Source organism: Bombina bombina, chromosome 6 (assembly GCF_027579735.1).
Source record: "Bombina bombina isolate aBomBom1 chromosome 6, aBomBom1.pri, whole genome shotgun sequence".
Classification (NCBI taxonomy): Eukaryota; Metazoa; Chordata; class Amphibia; order Anura; family Bombinatoridae; genus Bombina; species Bombina bombina.
The window spans coordinates 876,045,476-876,060,391 of record NC_069504.1 but is presented as its reverse complement, the minus strand read 5'-3'; the positions used below and the strand labels follow the sequence as shown (position 1 = coordinate 876,060,391).

General features: G+C 39.4%; 1 protein-coding gene across 1 annotated transcript in view; it reads left to right on the top strand.

The window, feature by feature from the left end:
- The window catches only part of SPAG7 (sperm associated antigen 7), a 30,728-nt gene extending 18,315 nt beyond the window's left edge, over positions 1 to 12,413 (top strand). The window contains 2 exon segments of the mRNA XM_053718350.1: positions 11,388 to 11,444; positions 11,447 to 12,413. Coding sequence (XP_053574325.1) covers positions 11,388 to 11,444; positions 11,447 to 11,499 — 110 coding nt within the window. The 3' untranslated portion in view covers positions 11,500 to 12,413.
- The last annotated feature ends 2,503 nt before the right edge of the window (positions 12,414 to 14,916 follow it).

Below are 14,916 nucleotides of genomic sequence, written 5' to 3'. Positions count from 1 at the left end.
CGATTCTCCCAATGAAACAAAGAGGTTCCCGATATGTAAATATAGAAATAGTTACCTAGCAGAAATTTATAATGAATTGTATAATTTCAGGCAAGAACTTAGTCTATTGAAGGGCATAAAGACAGGGGGGTTTCTTAGCCCGCCCAGGAGGGTATGGTCAGGCAACCTGATCTCTGGAAAATGGTATAAGAATCTTATGTTTTTAACAATAAGGTGTTCATTCTTACAAGGGGAGCTGCTTTAAAGAAGTAAGGAGCCATCATTTTCATGCCAGCCCCTGGCACAGAGCTTGAAGCTAGGAAAGTATTCAGTTCTGTTTTTCTCCTTTTTATTTTAAAACACTGTTTGCGTGTGTAATTTTATTTGTAACAACTTTTTATTAATAATGCATTGTGCATAATATTTTTGGCATAATAAATAATTCCTTTATTAAGTTTGGCCTTTGTCTAATAATTGAACCACGTTACTGAAAGAGACTGGAATATTAGAACTGTATAATTTAGGTTATTTTCTGCTAAATTGTATTTAGAGAGTTAATGTGTAAAGTCTGGGTTTTTTCTTAGGATTTTCCCTTTAATAAATTTTAAGTTGTGGCAGTATTGGAGCTATAGGATTGTTGGTTTAATGTGGGTGGCATTAAAAGTGAGTTTTGGGCATTTCTCTTACGTCTAGTACAGACTAGGGAGTGTGGTTAACCCTTGCACCCACTAATCTGAATCACAAGCTTGCCTGGTGTGGCTAGATTGTGGCCTATTGGTGACAGTAAAAGGGGACTGATAACCCTTTCTGTGCCAAATAAGTGACTGGCGCAGGGTTGGATAACCTTGGTTCGTCACAACCTCTAATGGAAGTTTATTCCAAGAATCAACCACCCTTTCTGTGAAAAAGTGCTGCTCCAAATTACTCCTGAGTGAGTTATTTGCAAAGAGGAGCAACACATGTGAATTACTGGTTATGTCAGTACGTTTCAAGTGGTGGCTATTTAAAGGTTATATGTTGAGAAACTAGGAAACTGTCAATAGATTTTGTATGAGAAAAGTATGGACTGGTGCCTGTAGTAAGATGGGTTCAGGTATTTCTTTGAAGAATAATTAAGATGAAAGTTAAAGTGATGGTAAAGTTTAGCGTTATTCAAACGCTAGACAGAATCTATTGCATAAATTAACAAATAAAGGGCCATGATACCCAAATTTTGAAACACTTGAAACTGATGCAGCATAGCTGTAAAAAGCGGACTAAAAAATATCACCTGAACATCTCTATGTAAAAAAAGAAAGAGATTTTGCCTTAAAATGTCCTAAGTATTCAAACCCCATTGCAAAACTATTTTTTTTTTTTTTTCTTTCTTTTTTTTAATCTTTCCCTGAAGTGACGTTTCCACCTCTTAACCCATAGCTATGCTAGCCATATGGCACTGGGCTAAAAGAGGCTGCTTCTATGTGGTAACTCGCCATAGAACAAAGCTACTTAGTTGTAGTGTATCCTGCTTGAATGCTTCTCTTTCTGTATGTATTTGAATAATGACCCTGGACAAGTCTGCTTAATGGTGATGGGGGAAACAAGACTCCCTGCCCAATGTGTTTAGAGGGATATGGCAGCACCTCACTGATAAGGTGCATGTAAACTGGATATAAACAATGTGGTAGCAATGTTTCTTTGCGCAAAAAGAGCCTGTTTCATCAGGCATGACGTACACTGGTACAAAAGAGCTTTGAATATGAAACAGGCTGCTCATACATAAAATCTTGTATGTGCATTCAGAATATAACACTGTTTATAATACTAGGCTAAAAACAAACCAATAGAAACAAATACACATAAGTTAAACGTAACGATGCATAACACTAAAGTATTGTTATACAAATAGCTGCTAACAAGTTCTAGTATGGTCCTAGTGAAACGATCACCTATATTCTCCTGTGTGACATTACCATGTATAGATCATCAAAATAAAATAGCCACAGTAGAATCCATAGAGAGCACATGATCAGCACTGTAACCTCCATGTCTACAGGAACTATAGCATGACACCTGCTGGCCCAGCTTGGTACTGCAACATTAAACATTTTAATCAGAGATGTTTGACATTTTTCTAGTCAGCATGCTGTAATTTTAAAGTTACTATGACGGTCTGGTCAGTTCTACGAAATAAAAGTATTGGAACAGGATTACTTTTTGCAATGGAAGTTTTTTTTTTTTTTATAGTTACCAGCATGTGCATTTTTTTCATATTTGGCATTCGTTTCTCAAAGGTGTCAAAAATACAACAGACAAATATTTGTGTGTTTCACTTTGACACAAATAAATCTGGTGCTAATAAGAGCTGAATATCGCTGCCTGCCCCCATATTCAGCATTCATTTCTCAAACAAATGCTGAATAGAAAACAATGCACATGCCTAGTAACCACTACCCGCTGATTCCTATTTGTAAGATCTCACCTTGTATACACCTTGAGATTTTTTTAAAATGTTTAGTTAAAGGGATAGTAAACGCCAAAAGTGTTATTGTTTAAAAAGATAGATAATCCCTTTAATTACCATTCCCCAGTTTTCTATAACCAACACTGTTATAGAAATATACTTTTTACCTCTGTAATTACCTTGTATCTAAGCCTCTGCAGACTGCCTCCTTATCTCAGATCTTTTGACAGACTTGCATTTCAGGCAATTAGTGCTGACTCTTAAATAACTCCTCGTGCATGAGCACAATGTTATCTATATGAAACACATGCACTAACGCCCTCTGTCTGTGAAAAACTGTCAAATGTATTCAGATCAGAGGCAGCTTTTAAGGACTTAGAAATTAGCGTATGAGCCTACCTAGGTTTAACTTTTAATTAAGAATAACAAGAGACCAAAGCAAATTTGATGGTAAAAGTATTTTAGAACTTTTTTTTTGTTTGTTTTTTTAAATTGCTTGCCCTGTCTGAATCATGAAAGTTTAATTTGCACTTTACTATCCCTTTAAGTGTAATGGTACAACTTGTCAATAGCTTCATTATTTATTTTGCTCCCTTTCATGCAATTTAGCTCTGAATATTGGGTAATTTTTAATTATCAGAAATGCACCCTGCTGTCTTCTCATTCTAACTCTGCTACATATCTGTCCCTAATTGGCTTTAACAGATAGCTAGAGCAAAACCATTCACTTTATACTAACTCTTTGACAGTGGTTAGCCTTGTTTTCTGTGGACTAAAGCCCAGATTGGCTCCTGCAAATAAGACAAATAGTGGGTGGAGTTTGACTATGGAAAAATTGTAGTAAAAAGAATGTTAATTTGTTCTGAAAATGTTAAGTCTTGGCTGATATGGTTATTATTCTATATCAACAGAACAGAAATGTCTTGTAATTACAAGGTGTTTACTGGTCCCTTTTTTTTAAAGCCTTAAATTAGGATGTCCCAGGTGATTATTTGATGACTATTGAATTGCAAATGGGATACAGGATTACAAAATTGAAGAGGACCAATGGCACTATTTGGAATAATGTATAGCCCCAATCTCCCTATGTATCCCGTAAAACAGAGTATCAATAACGTAATGTATCAAAGAGTTGATGTGCTTTGTAGTAGGTTCAATTAACCAAACAATATAAAGAAGGTAGAAGGACCCCTTCTTTAGAAAGACTACCATAAATAGCACTCTAGGGGTTAAATGGGGGTTAGAAGAACCATTCATGGATGGAGTACAAAAATAGACAACTAACAGCTGTGAGGCTGAATAGACAAAAAGAGGAGGAAAAAATTAAGTAACCAATATTGAAGAATAAAACCTAAATTAAAATATAATTTTATTGGGTCAAAAAATGATAAAATTATGAGAGAGTGAATGTTAAAAACACACTTAAGTACCTATGATAGTGAAAACAGGATTGATTGGGATGAGAGAATGATCGTATCCTATAATTTGTACGATACAAAGATAATAACAGAGCACCTTTAGTTACATTGAGCCGAAGGTTGGAAAGACGCCTGATATTTGGAGTATTAAGAACTGGCTGAATACAACAACCTCTTAAAGTAGTAACCGAGTTACTGTGTGGTCAGTGTATATTAGGTTGCAGGAGATTAGTAACCATGAAAGGGTTAAATTTAGCGTGACTGAGTTAACCAGGTAAATAAGGGTTGCTCACAGGTTTCTACCTGCATCCCTCATCATAATATTACGTATTGGATAAGTAAGTTTGGCGTAACAGATACAATTAGTGACTGGGTTAAACTAGCTGAATAAGAGGTGCTACCACAATTTAAGATTCAGCTCACGCATACTAGTATTATTTATTGTGCTGCTGTAGCGTAAGATAGTGCTGCTGTGCTTTTCATAAAGTAATGGAGCCGGTTGTAATAATGGCAACAATGCTCTTTTATCACTAAGTAATAGCAAGTGCAACAAGGAGGTCAAATCCCACAGTTATTCAACCAATAATATACTGCATACATTTTAAAGGGACAGTAAATGTTAATACATTTTAGCCATAAATAAAAGTTTTACCCTTTTAATTAAATTAGTCTAACATTGCAGAGGCAAAAACGCAGTGGAAACATTTTAATTTTATATTTTATACTTGCCCAAACACGAATCCACCGGCCGCCTTCGAATCCGGAGCATGTATCCAGTCCTCGGATCATCCATTACTTGTGGGAATTCTCATTCCCACAGGAAGTTGCAAGAGGATCACCCAAAGCAGAGCTGTTATATAGCTCCTCCCCTAACTGCCATATCCAGTCATTCTCTTGCAACTCTCAACAAGCAATGGAGGTAGGTAAGAGAGAGTGGGTGAAATAAATCATGGTCAGCTGACGTGACTTCAAAATCTAAGCTGCTTAACATTCCCTTCAAGGGGCAGACCCTATTCGGGCCTGGTTTGAAGGAGATTATTGCTGATATCACTGGAGGAAAAGATCATGCCCTTCCTCAGGACAGGTCCAAATCAAGGGCCAAACAGTCTAATTTTCGTGCCTTTCGAAACTTCAAAGCAGGTGCGGCATCAACTTCCTCTAATGCAAAATAAGAGGGAAATTTTGCTCAGTCCAAGACAGTCTGGAGACCAAACCAGACCTGGAACAAAGGTAAGCAGGCCAAAAAGCCTGCTGCTGCCTCAAAGACAGCATGAAGGAACGGCCCCCTATCCGGTAATGGATCTAGTAGGGGGCAGACTTTCACTCTTCGCCCAGGCATGGGCAAGAGATGTCCAGGATCCCTGGGCGTTGGAAATTATATCCCAGGGATATCTTCTGGACTTCAAAGCTTCCCCCCCCCCCAAAAGGGAGATTTCACCTTTCACAATTATCTGCAAACCAGATAAAAAGAGAGGCATTCTTACACTGTGTACAAGACCTAGTTATGGGAGTGATCCATCCAGTTCCAAAGGAGGAACAGGGACAGGGTTTTTACTCAAATCTGTTTGTGGTTCCCAAAAAAGAGGGAACCTTCAGACCAATTTTGGATCTAAAGATCTTAAACAAATTCCTCAGAGTTCCATCATTCAAGATGGAAACTATTCGTACCATCCTACCTATGATCCAGGAGGGTCAATATATGACTACAGTGGATTTAAAGGATACTTATCTTCACATTCCGATACACAAAGATCATCGGTTTCTCAGGTTTGCCTTTCTAGACAGGCATTACCAGTTTGTAGCTCTTCCCTTTGGATTAGCTACAGCCCCAAGAATCTTTACGAAGGTTCTAGGGTCGCTTCTGGCGGTCCTAAGGCCGCGGGGCATAGCAGTGGCCCCTTATTTAGACGACATCCTGATACAGGCGTCAAACTTCCAAATTGCCAAGTCTCATACGGACGTAGTACTGGCATTTCTGAGGTCGCATGGGTGGAAAGTGAACGAGGAAAGAGTTCTCTATCCCCACTCACAAGAGTTTCCTTCCTAGGGACTCTGATAGATTCTGTAGAAATGAAAATTTTACCTGACGGAGTCCAGGTTATCAAAGCATCTAAATACCTGCGTGTTCTTCATTCCATCCGCGCCCTTCGGTGGCTCAGTGTATGGAAGTAATCGGCTTAAATGTAGCGGCAAGGGACATAGTGCCCGTATTTGCACGCTTACATCTCAGACGCTGCAACTATGCATGCTCAGTCAGTGGAACGGGGATTACAAGATTTGTCCCCTCTACTAAATCTGGATCAAGAGACCAGGTATTCCTCTTCTCTGGTGGCTATCTTGGGTCCCATCTGTCCAAAGGTATGGACCTTTCGCCAGGCCAGATTGGACAATTGTAAAAACAGATGCCAAGCCTTCTAGGTTGGGGTTGCAGTCTGGAACTCCCTGAAGGCTCAGGGATCGTGGACTCAGGAGGAGACATTGCTTCACAATAATATTCTGGAACTGAGAGTTATATTCTATGCTCTTCGGGCTTGGCCTCAGTTGGCAACTCTGAGGTACATCAGATTTCAGTCGGACAACATCACGACTGTGGCTTACATCAACCATCAAGGGGGAACAAGAAGTTCCCTAGCGATGTTAGAAGTTTCAAAAATAATTCGCTGGGCAGAGATTCACTCTTGCCACCTATCAGCTATCCATATCCCAGGTGTAGAAAACTGGGAGGTGGATTTTCTAAGTCGTCAGACTTTTCATCCGGGGGAGTGGGAACTCCATCCGGAGGTGTTTGCACAATTGATTCATCGTTGGGGCAAACCAGAACTGGATCTCATGGCGTCTCGTCAGAACGCCAAGCTTCCTTGTTACGGATCCAGGTCCAGGGATCCCAAGGCGACGCTAATAGATGCTCTAACAGCGCCCTGGTCTTTCAACCTGGCTTATGTGTTTCCACCGTTTCCTCTGCTCCCTCGACTGATTGCCAAGATCAAACAGGAGAGAGCATCGGTGATTATTGATAGCGCCTTGCCGTGGCCACGCAGGACCTGGTATGCAGATCTAGTGGACATGTCATCCTTTCCACATGGACTCTGCCTCTGAGACAGGACCTTCTAACTTCAGGGTCCTTTCAACCTCCAAATCTAATTTCTCTGAGACTGACTGCCTGGAGATTGAACGCTTGATTTTATCAAAGCGTGGCTTCTCCGAGTCAGTCATTGATACCTTAATACAGGCACGAAAGCCTGTCACCAGGAAAATGTATCATAAGAATATGGCGTAAAATATTCTTTATTGGTGTGGATATCCACGGGGTTACTCATGGAGTAAGGTCAGGATTCCCAGGATTATTATCCTTTCTCCCAAAAGGTTTGGGAAAAAGGATTGTCAGCTAGTTCCTTAAAGGGATAGATTTCTGCTCTGTCTATCCTTTTAGCACAAGCGTCTGGCAAATGTTCCATACGTTCAGGCATTTTGTCAGGCTTTAGTTAGAATCAAGCCTGTGTTTAAACCTGTTGCTTCGCCATGGAGCTTAAATTTGGTTCTTAAAGTGAAAGTAAAGTTTGCTGTATTACTATGCAAATATCAGCAATACAGCACAAATCAATGGCACTTTCATTCATGAAAATTTAAATTTTTACCTTTATTCGTAGTTTTATCAGGTTTTAGTCGCAATCTAACAAGCTTACGATTCAACCCGTGATATATTTTTTTTTTTATCCTGCTGGTCACGTTTTCAGAACAGCCAATTGACTTGCTGGCCGTTAGGCGGCCGTCATTTGACGTCACCGCTATCTTCTAAGCTCTGCGCATGCGTAAGATTCCTTCCTCTCCCTGGCGCGGCCCCGTTTAGCGCAAGTTTACTAACAAAACCATCAATACGTAGCAAGCGTGTTTATAACAAGCATTAACGCATGCGCATTGTGCACCGTCGTCGAGGATTGCCGCATGCGCACTGGTTAACTTGTCCGGGCACGAGCATTGTAGGCACGCTCTATACAAACAGACAGGAAATGGATTGTGGGCGGAGCTTTAACGGAACGGTAGGGGAGAACCAAATACATTTACTAACGAAATATGTAAGGTTAAAAAAAAAATAAGTTAGCGACAGTTTATTTTACAAGGTGATAGATTAAATAATCCTTGCAGAAAGTCAAAACTTTACCTTCACTTTAAGGTTCTTCAAGGAGTTCCGTTTGAACCTCTTCATTCCATAGATATCAAACTTTTATCTTGGAAAGTTCTTTTTTTGGTAGCTGTTTCCTCGGCTCGTAGAGTCTCCGAGTTATCTGCCTTACAATGTGATTCTCCTTATCTGATTTTCCATACGGATAAGGTAGTCCTGCGTACCAAACCTGGGTTTTTACCTAAGGTGGTATCTAACAAGAATATCAATCAAGAGATTGTTGTTCCATCCTTGTGTCCTAATCCTCCTTCAAAGAAGGAACGTCTATTACACAATCTGGACGTGGTTCGTGCTTTAAAGTTTTACTTACAAGCTACTAAAGATTTTCGTCAAACATCTGCTTTGTTTGTTGTCTACTCTGGACAGAGGAGAGGTCAAAAGGCTTCGGCAACCTCTTTCTTTTTGGCTAAGAAGCATAATCCACTTAGCCTATGAGACTGCTGGACAGCAGCCTCCTGAAAGGATTACAGCTCATTCTACTAGAGCTGTGGCTTCCACTTGGGCCTTTAAAAATGAGACTTCTGTTGAACAGATTTGCAAGGCGGCGACTTGGTCTTCGCTTCATACTTTTTCAAAATTCTACAAATTTGATACTTTTGCTTCTTAGGAGGCTATTTTTGGGAGAGAGGTTTTACAGGCAGTGGTACCTTCCGTTTTTGTACCTGCCTTGTCCCTCCCTTCATCCGTGTACTTTAGCTTTGGTATTGGTATCCCACAAGTAATGGATGATCCGTGGACTGGATACACCTTACAAGAGAAAACACAATTTATGCTTACCTGATAAATTTATTTCTCTTGTGTATCCAGTCCACGGCCCGCCCTGTCATTTTAAGGCAGGTAATTTTTAAATTTAAACTACAGTCACCACTGCACCCTATGGTTTCTCCTTTCTCGGCTTGTTTTCGGTCGAATGACTGGATATGGCAGTTAGGGGAGGAGCTATATAACAGCTCTGCTGTGGGTGTCCTCTTGCAACTTGATCCGTGGACTGGATACACCACAAGAGAAATTGTGTTTTTTCTATTGTTGCCATCATGGACCCTGCAGCCAACAGTAGAGCGAACGTCCGTCTTCTCGCAGTTTGACAGCGCGCATTCCCTCTCGCCCTGCACTTGTGCACTACATCTAGCCAACAGAAATGTACACAGAGAATCTCAATGCTTCTTGCATTGAGATTCTCTGACAGTGAGAGTATTGCGCAAGGGAAGAGGGAATGCGCACTCCGGATTTCAATATGGGCGGTATAAAAAAATATTGATTGACATGACCTCCCTGCAGCACTTGGTATGAAAAAAAAATCTGGCTTCATGGGCAGGTAGTGGAGCGCTAATTTAGTACGTTTTTATATTTATTTTAAACCGCTTCTGTAGCGCTTTATGCTCTGCATTTTAAGATAAAAAGTATTTTAATAAGATGAAGTTCTTATTACTAATGAAATAAAATTAACGTTTACAGTCCCTTTAAGATAGCCTAAGGCAAACTAAACACAGGAGCTGCTAAGACTCTTCACCAGTACCCTAACATGATTAGCTAACTCCATATAAAATTGCCTGACTTATTTATATATAAATTAATATAATTTTTTGCAAAATACCATGTGCAGGAGTTCATTGTAGTGAAGTAGCTGGTACCGTGCAACTGACCAACTAATCGCAGACCACCTAATCAATAACGAGATCCATTGACAACTATTTTTATGATCAATCTTACTGTTTAGTTGTTGCACTATGTGTGTGTGTGTGTATACAGTTGTGCTCATAAATTTACATACCCTGGCAGAATTTGATTTCTTGGCCATTTTTCAGAGAATATGAATGATAAAACACAAACTTTTCTTTCACTCATGGTTAGTGTTTGGCTGAAGCCATTTATTATCAATCAACTGTGTTTATTCTTTTTAAATCATAATGGCAACAGAAACTACCCAAATGACCCTGATCAAAAGTTTACATACCCTGGTGATTTTGGCCCGATAACATGCACACAAGTTGACACACAGGGGTTTGAATGTCTATTAAAGGTAACCATCCTCACCTGTGATCTGTTTGCTTGTAATTCGTGTGTGTGTGTGTAAAAGGTCAATGAGTTTCTGGACTCCTGACAGACCCTTGCATCTTTCATCCAGTGCTGCACTGACGATTCTGAGATCTGGATTCTGAGTCATGGGGAAAGCAAAAGAATTGTCAAATGATCTGCGGGAAAAGGTAGTTGAACTGTATAAAACAGGAAAGGGATATAAAAAGATATCCAAGGAATTGAGAATGCAAATCAGCCGTGTTCAAACTCTAATCAAGAAGTGGAAAAGTGGTTTGCGGATTTAGGGGTTAATAATTTTATTAGTTGTTGTTTTTTTCTTAATACTTTGTGCGGGTGGTTATTTTAATATTTGTTGCTGGCGCTTAGTTTTTTTTTTTTTAATACTTATTGCGGGCGGTTATTTATTTTATTTTTTAATGCTCCGTTAGCCTTTGCTGCACCCTGGTTCATTCAGAAAATGGCAGGATGATGAATCCCCCTGCCTCGCGCTGCCAACATTCCTTTGAGGATGCGTGCGCAAGTGGTGAAACCGGACCCTGATACAAACGAGATAGTATAGATAGGAAAAAGTTTGACTACCGTGCCCTTTCCTTTTTTCTTTTTTTTATAGAACCATTCCCTGGTTCTTAAAATGTATGGCTGATCCTAAACTTCCAACAAATTTGACAACTCCAGTTTCAAAAGAACTTGATATAATTCATATACTAACGGCCTATAAAACAGGGCTCAACAAACCCAGGAGCCTGGGAGCCACTGGCTCCTAGAATTTTACCCCTGGCTCCTAACTTTTTGGGTTATTCTCCATATAATCTATATTCAATCCCAGCTGTCTGGGCTCCTAAAAATATGACTGGCTCTTAAACTATTCTTACTGGCTCCTAATTTTTTAACCTATTCATCAAGCACTGCTATAAAATGTATATTTATTTTCTTTAAATAGTAGTTTGGAGGGTATTTGAAGATGTCAAGTGGTAAAAAAGAGAATAACTATAATTTCATTAGAAATACCATAGAACAAGGTTTCTAGATATTATTAGAAATATTTAGAGACCATATATTAGATTTGGGAGAAGATGGAACGAATTGTCTTTGGATGGAATCCAGTTGTAACTGAATGAGGCTTGGATTATTCCCAACCCCCCCCCAAAAAAAGAAATAAAATAAAAAAAAGTGTTTGTATAATTTGCTTTGTTGAAAGATAGTAATGTATAAGGATTGGTACATGCTTGTCTTATCAACTTATATATAGAATACTTGAATGCAAAAATATAGCAAAAAAGAAAGAAAAAAAAAAAGGGCCATTATATAATCATCTGTTTTTTCCATTTAGTTCCTGTTGCAAACAAGAGAGATAAACGCTCCATAGAGGAGGCCATGAATGAAATTCGTGCAAGAAGCGCCATAAGAATGAGGATGGAGACGCGGCTTCTGGAAGTCTTTGAACACGTTTCATTTCCCCTCTCCTGCCTGGCCCCAGCTCTGCCTCAGGAAACTTTCATTGATGATTTTTTTTATTTGAGATGGAGAATTGTTTTAAATTATTTTAAACTTCTTTAATATTGGAGGAAATGTCAGACCAAACTGGTGCTGTCCTTATTATCCATCTGTCAGCAGAATTACATGAAAATGATTTTTGTTTTTACTATACGTTTGTGATGACATCTGCCACTGTTCCTCAGCCTCTTTGAAGGATATAAACAACCAAGTTTTAGCTATTTTTCTAGAAGTCTATCACAACAAAAATATCCGAGTGTTTTGTTTTTTTTAAATGTATTTATCGATAAACCTTTTTATTTACTAGAAGGTGTATCAGTTTGAGAGAATTTAGCATGAAAACATTTGGAAGATGCCTTATTTATGCTAGGAAGAACTCATTGACAATAATTAATAAGAACATGGACCTTTATGTATTATATTTTTTTGGAACTTATGACTTTTTAATGGTGAAAGCTTGAGTTTTTAACATAGTGCCAGTGTAAAACTTTTTCTGCTATTCTCATTTGGTATCAAGAGTTCCAGCTCTTCATTATTATTTTAATATTTTTTTTTAACCACAGTAACTTCATAAAGTTTCTTAAAAATGTGCAATTAGAGGCTTTGCTTCACCTCATCTAATGTTCAGATGGGGGTGTGAATGTTTCGGGGGTTGTATATTCAACTGCCCTATTCTTTGTAGACCTGGAGAGTTATTGAAAGGGTGATATGCAAAGGAAGATCTTCTTGGTGTATTGTGTATGCCCTCTGCTTGACCATGCACCGCGCAAATCCGTTCCATGAATATAACAATTCAGCAACATCACCATTAACTCTTCACTTTGGAAAAATATTCAAATAAACCCGTACTTCTATATCTGAATGTTGTCTTGGTTTTTAGATAATTTGTGACTCTATGGGCTCTATTTAGCAAGCTCCGTATGGAGCTTGATGGCCCCTGTTTCTGGCGAGTCTTCAGACTCCCCAGAACAGCAGTTATGAAGCAGCGGTCCACAAAGACCGCTGCTTCATAAACCTGTCCGCCTGCTCTGAGCAGGCGACACACATCGCCACAATACAACCCGATCGGGTTGATTGACACCCTCCCTGCTGGCGGCCCATTGGCCGCGAGTCTGCATGGGGCGGCGTTGCACCAGCAGCTCTTGTAAGCAGCTGGTGCAATGCTGAATACGGCGAGCGTATTGCTCGCCGTATTCAGTGAGGTCTGACCGGACCTGATCCGCACTGTCGGATCAGGTCCGCCAGCCCTTGATAAATAGGGGCCTATGTATCTTTAATGACATTATTTTTTATGATAATTTTATAAAATACCCAAAAGTCACGCTCCTTTCAGAAAGAAAACATGCTGTTTCTCTGGTACCTTTCTCAATGTAACACTTTCATGTTTTTAGTTATTTTGTTGTTGTTGGGGGGGTTTCCTTCTATCAAATCAAACATTTTATTCATACAGCTTTATTCTTTAATTTCTTTCATATTTAAAGCTACCTCTTCTAAAAGTGAACAATATTATAGGAACTAAATTGCACTGTTTTTGGTTGGTTGTTTTTGTTTCCATATATTTTGTTTGGGCAGAAACAGGAGTGTAGTATAATCTAACTATACACAAATAATGAATGTGAATTATAATTGTGAGTTTTCTCTACAGCAATAGTTGTATTTTATTTAAAATACCTTTTTTTCACATGTATAGATATATTTATAAGCCAGAATAATACACAGTCATCTTTTTACATACCGTTTTCAATAAACCTGCCAGATGGGGGTGAGAATTTTAGATTTTTTTTCATACTCTGTTCTGCAACTTTTTTGTCAAATAAAGTTTATGGTATTCTACTTGTTTCATGTCTCCATTTTTAGTAGCCCTGTTTTGTTTTTGGGTAATTTTTTTCGTTTTTGTCTTTCTCTAGATACATTTGCTGAAACGTTACGGTAAAGCTTAATAAATGCGGCCTACTGTAGCCTGCTCAGGCATTTTCCAGTAAATCCTGTTGGCTTTTCCTGCAGCATTGCTGTTTTGCCTTTTAAATGGGCTGAAAATCTCCACTTGTTTGTTTTATGTAATGCCCTCTAGTTACATGTGTTTTCTATGGGAATGGAAATCTCCTATCAAATAGGTGACTTTTAGGGTGATCAGGGCTTAACCCTCATTTATATAAGCACTAACAGCAAAGGAGGTAAGATACACACTAAAGTCAAAAATTAAAGTTTCATGATTTAGATAAACGTGCAGCACATGCTTTTGCTATGCACACTGGCTGAGGCTCTAGCTCCAGCGGAGCATGTGCAAAAATAAAATAAAAAAAATATATATAAATACATGTTGTGATTGGCTGATGGTTTTCACATGTTAAAGGGGTAGGGATAATTGGACTTTTACTCTGAAATGAGCAGCAGAATATTTTTGGCAAATTTAAAACTAAGTACTATCACATTCTATTGTATATTGTGTATTTGTCAATAATACTCTATTTAGTGGTCCTTTTAACGCAGTTGCGGTGTTCTATTCTATCCTAACCGCGCCAGGCTTTAGCGCGGTTAGGACGGAATAGAACGGGCAAGCCGTTTGGCTGTCTTGAAGCCAACGCCGCTCCCTGGATGGGATCGCGGTCTGGTGGTAGTGCCTAGCTTTATAGGGAAACCCCTGACCTGATTTCATCATTGAAATCTTGCGATCACATGCATGATCGCAGGATTTTCAATTTATCTACATCGGAACATTGTTCCGATGTAGACAAGTTAACCCTGTCATTAAAGAGTTAAGACACATTTCAAGGAGTTTGTCCCAGGAATGCACAATTTGATAACTGAATAAGGCCTAGTTTCGATTGAGGTGGTAAATTGTGGAAACTGGTGATAAAAACATTTATCTCCGGGGGCGGAGCCTGGCCAAGCAGGAAGATGGCCGCATAAGAGTTTGCTCTGAAGCCCCATGTATAACTTATGAATAACTAGCACTCACACTAGCCGGTTTCCTATCTACAAATGCTCACAGCTCAGTCAGGGAACTAACAAGCTATCTCCGGCACCTTTGGATCCTGTAACGGATCTTAACAATGCTGCCTTGACCGTGGCCTGCACAAGACACCCCGCTTCTTCACGGCCTCCAAAAGCACGCAACCTTAAAGGAGCACTCAGGCGAACTGGCCTTTTGCTACTAACAGCAGCTCTATCCTTCCACCGATCAGCTAAGAAGACCGATAGCTTAACCGCTCCCTGCACCAGTTACTCCACGTGGCCTCACAGAGCTCGCATTACACCACAGCCGGACAGGGCTTTTCTGCACATCTTTGCTTCCCTTCATAAGAGGAGCTATTGCTGGTCTGAAAAGCCTACACAAGAAGAGGTGAGCTTACACTGACACCATA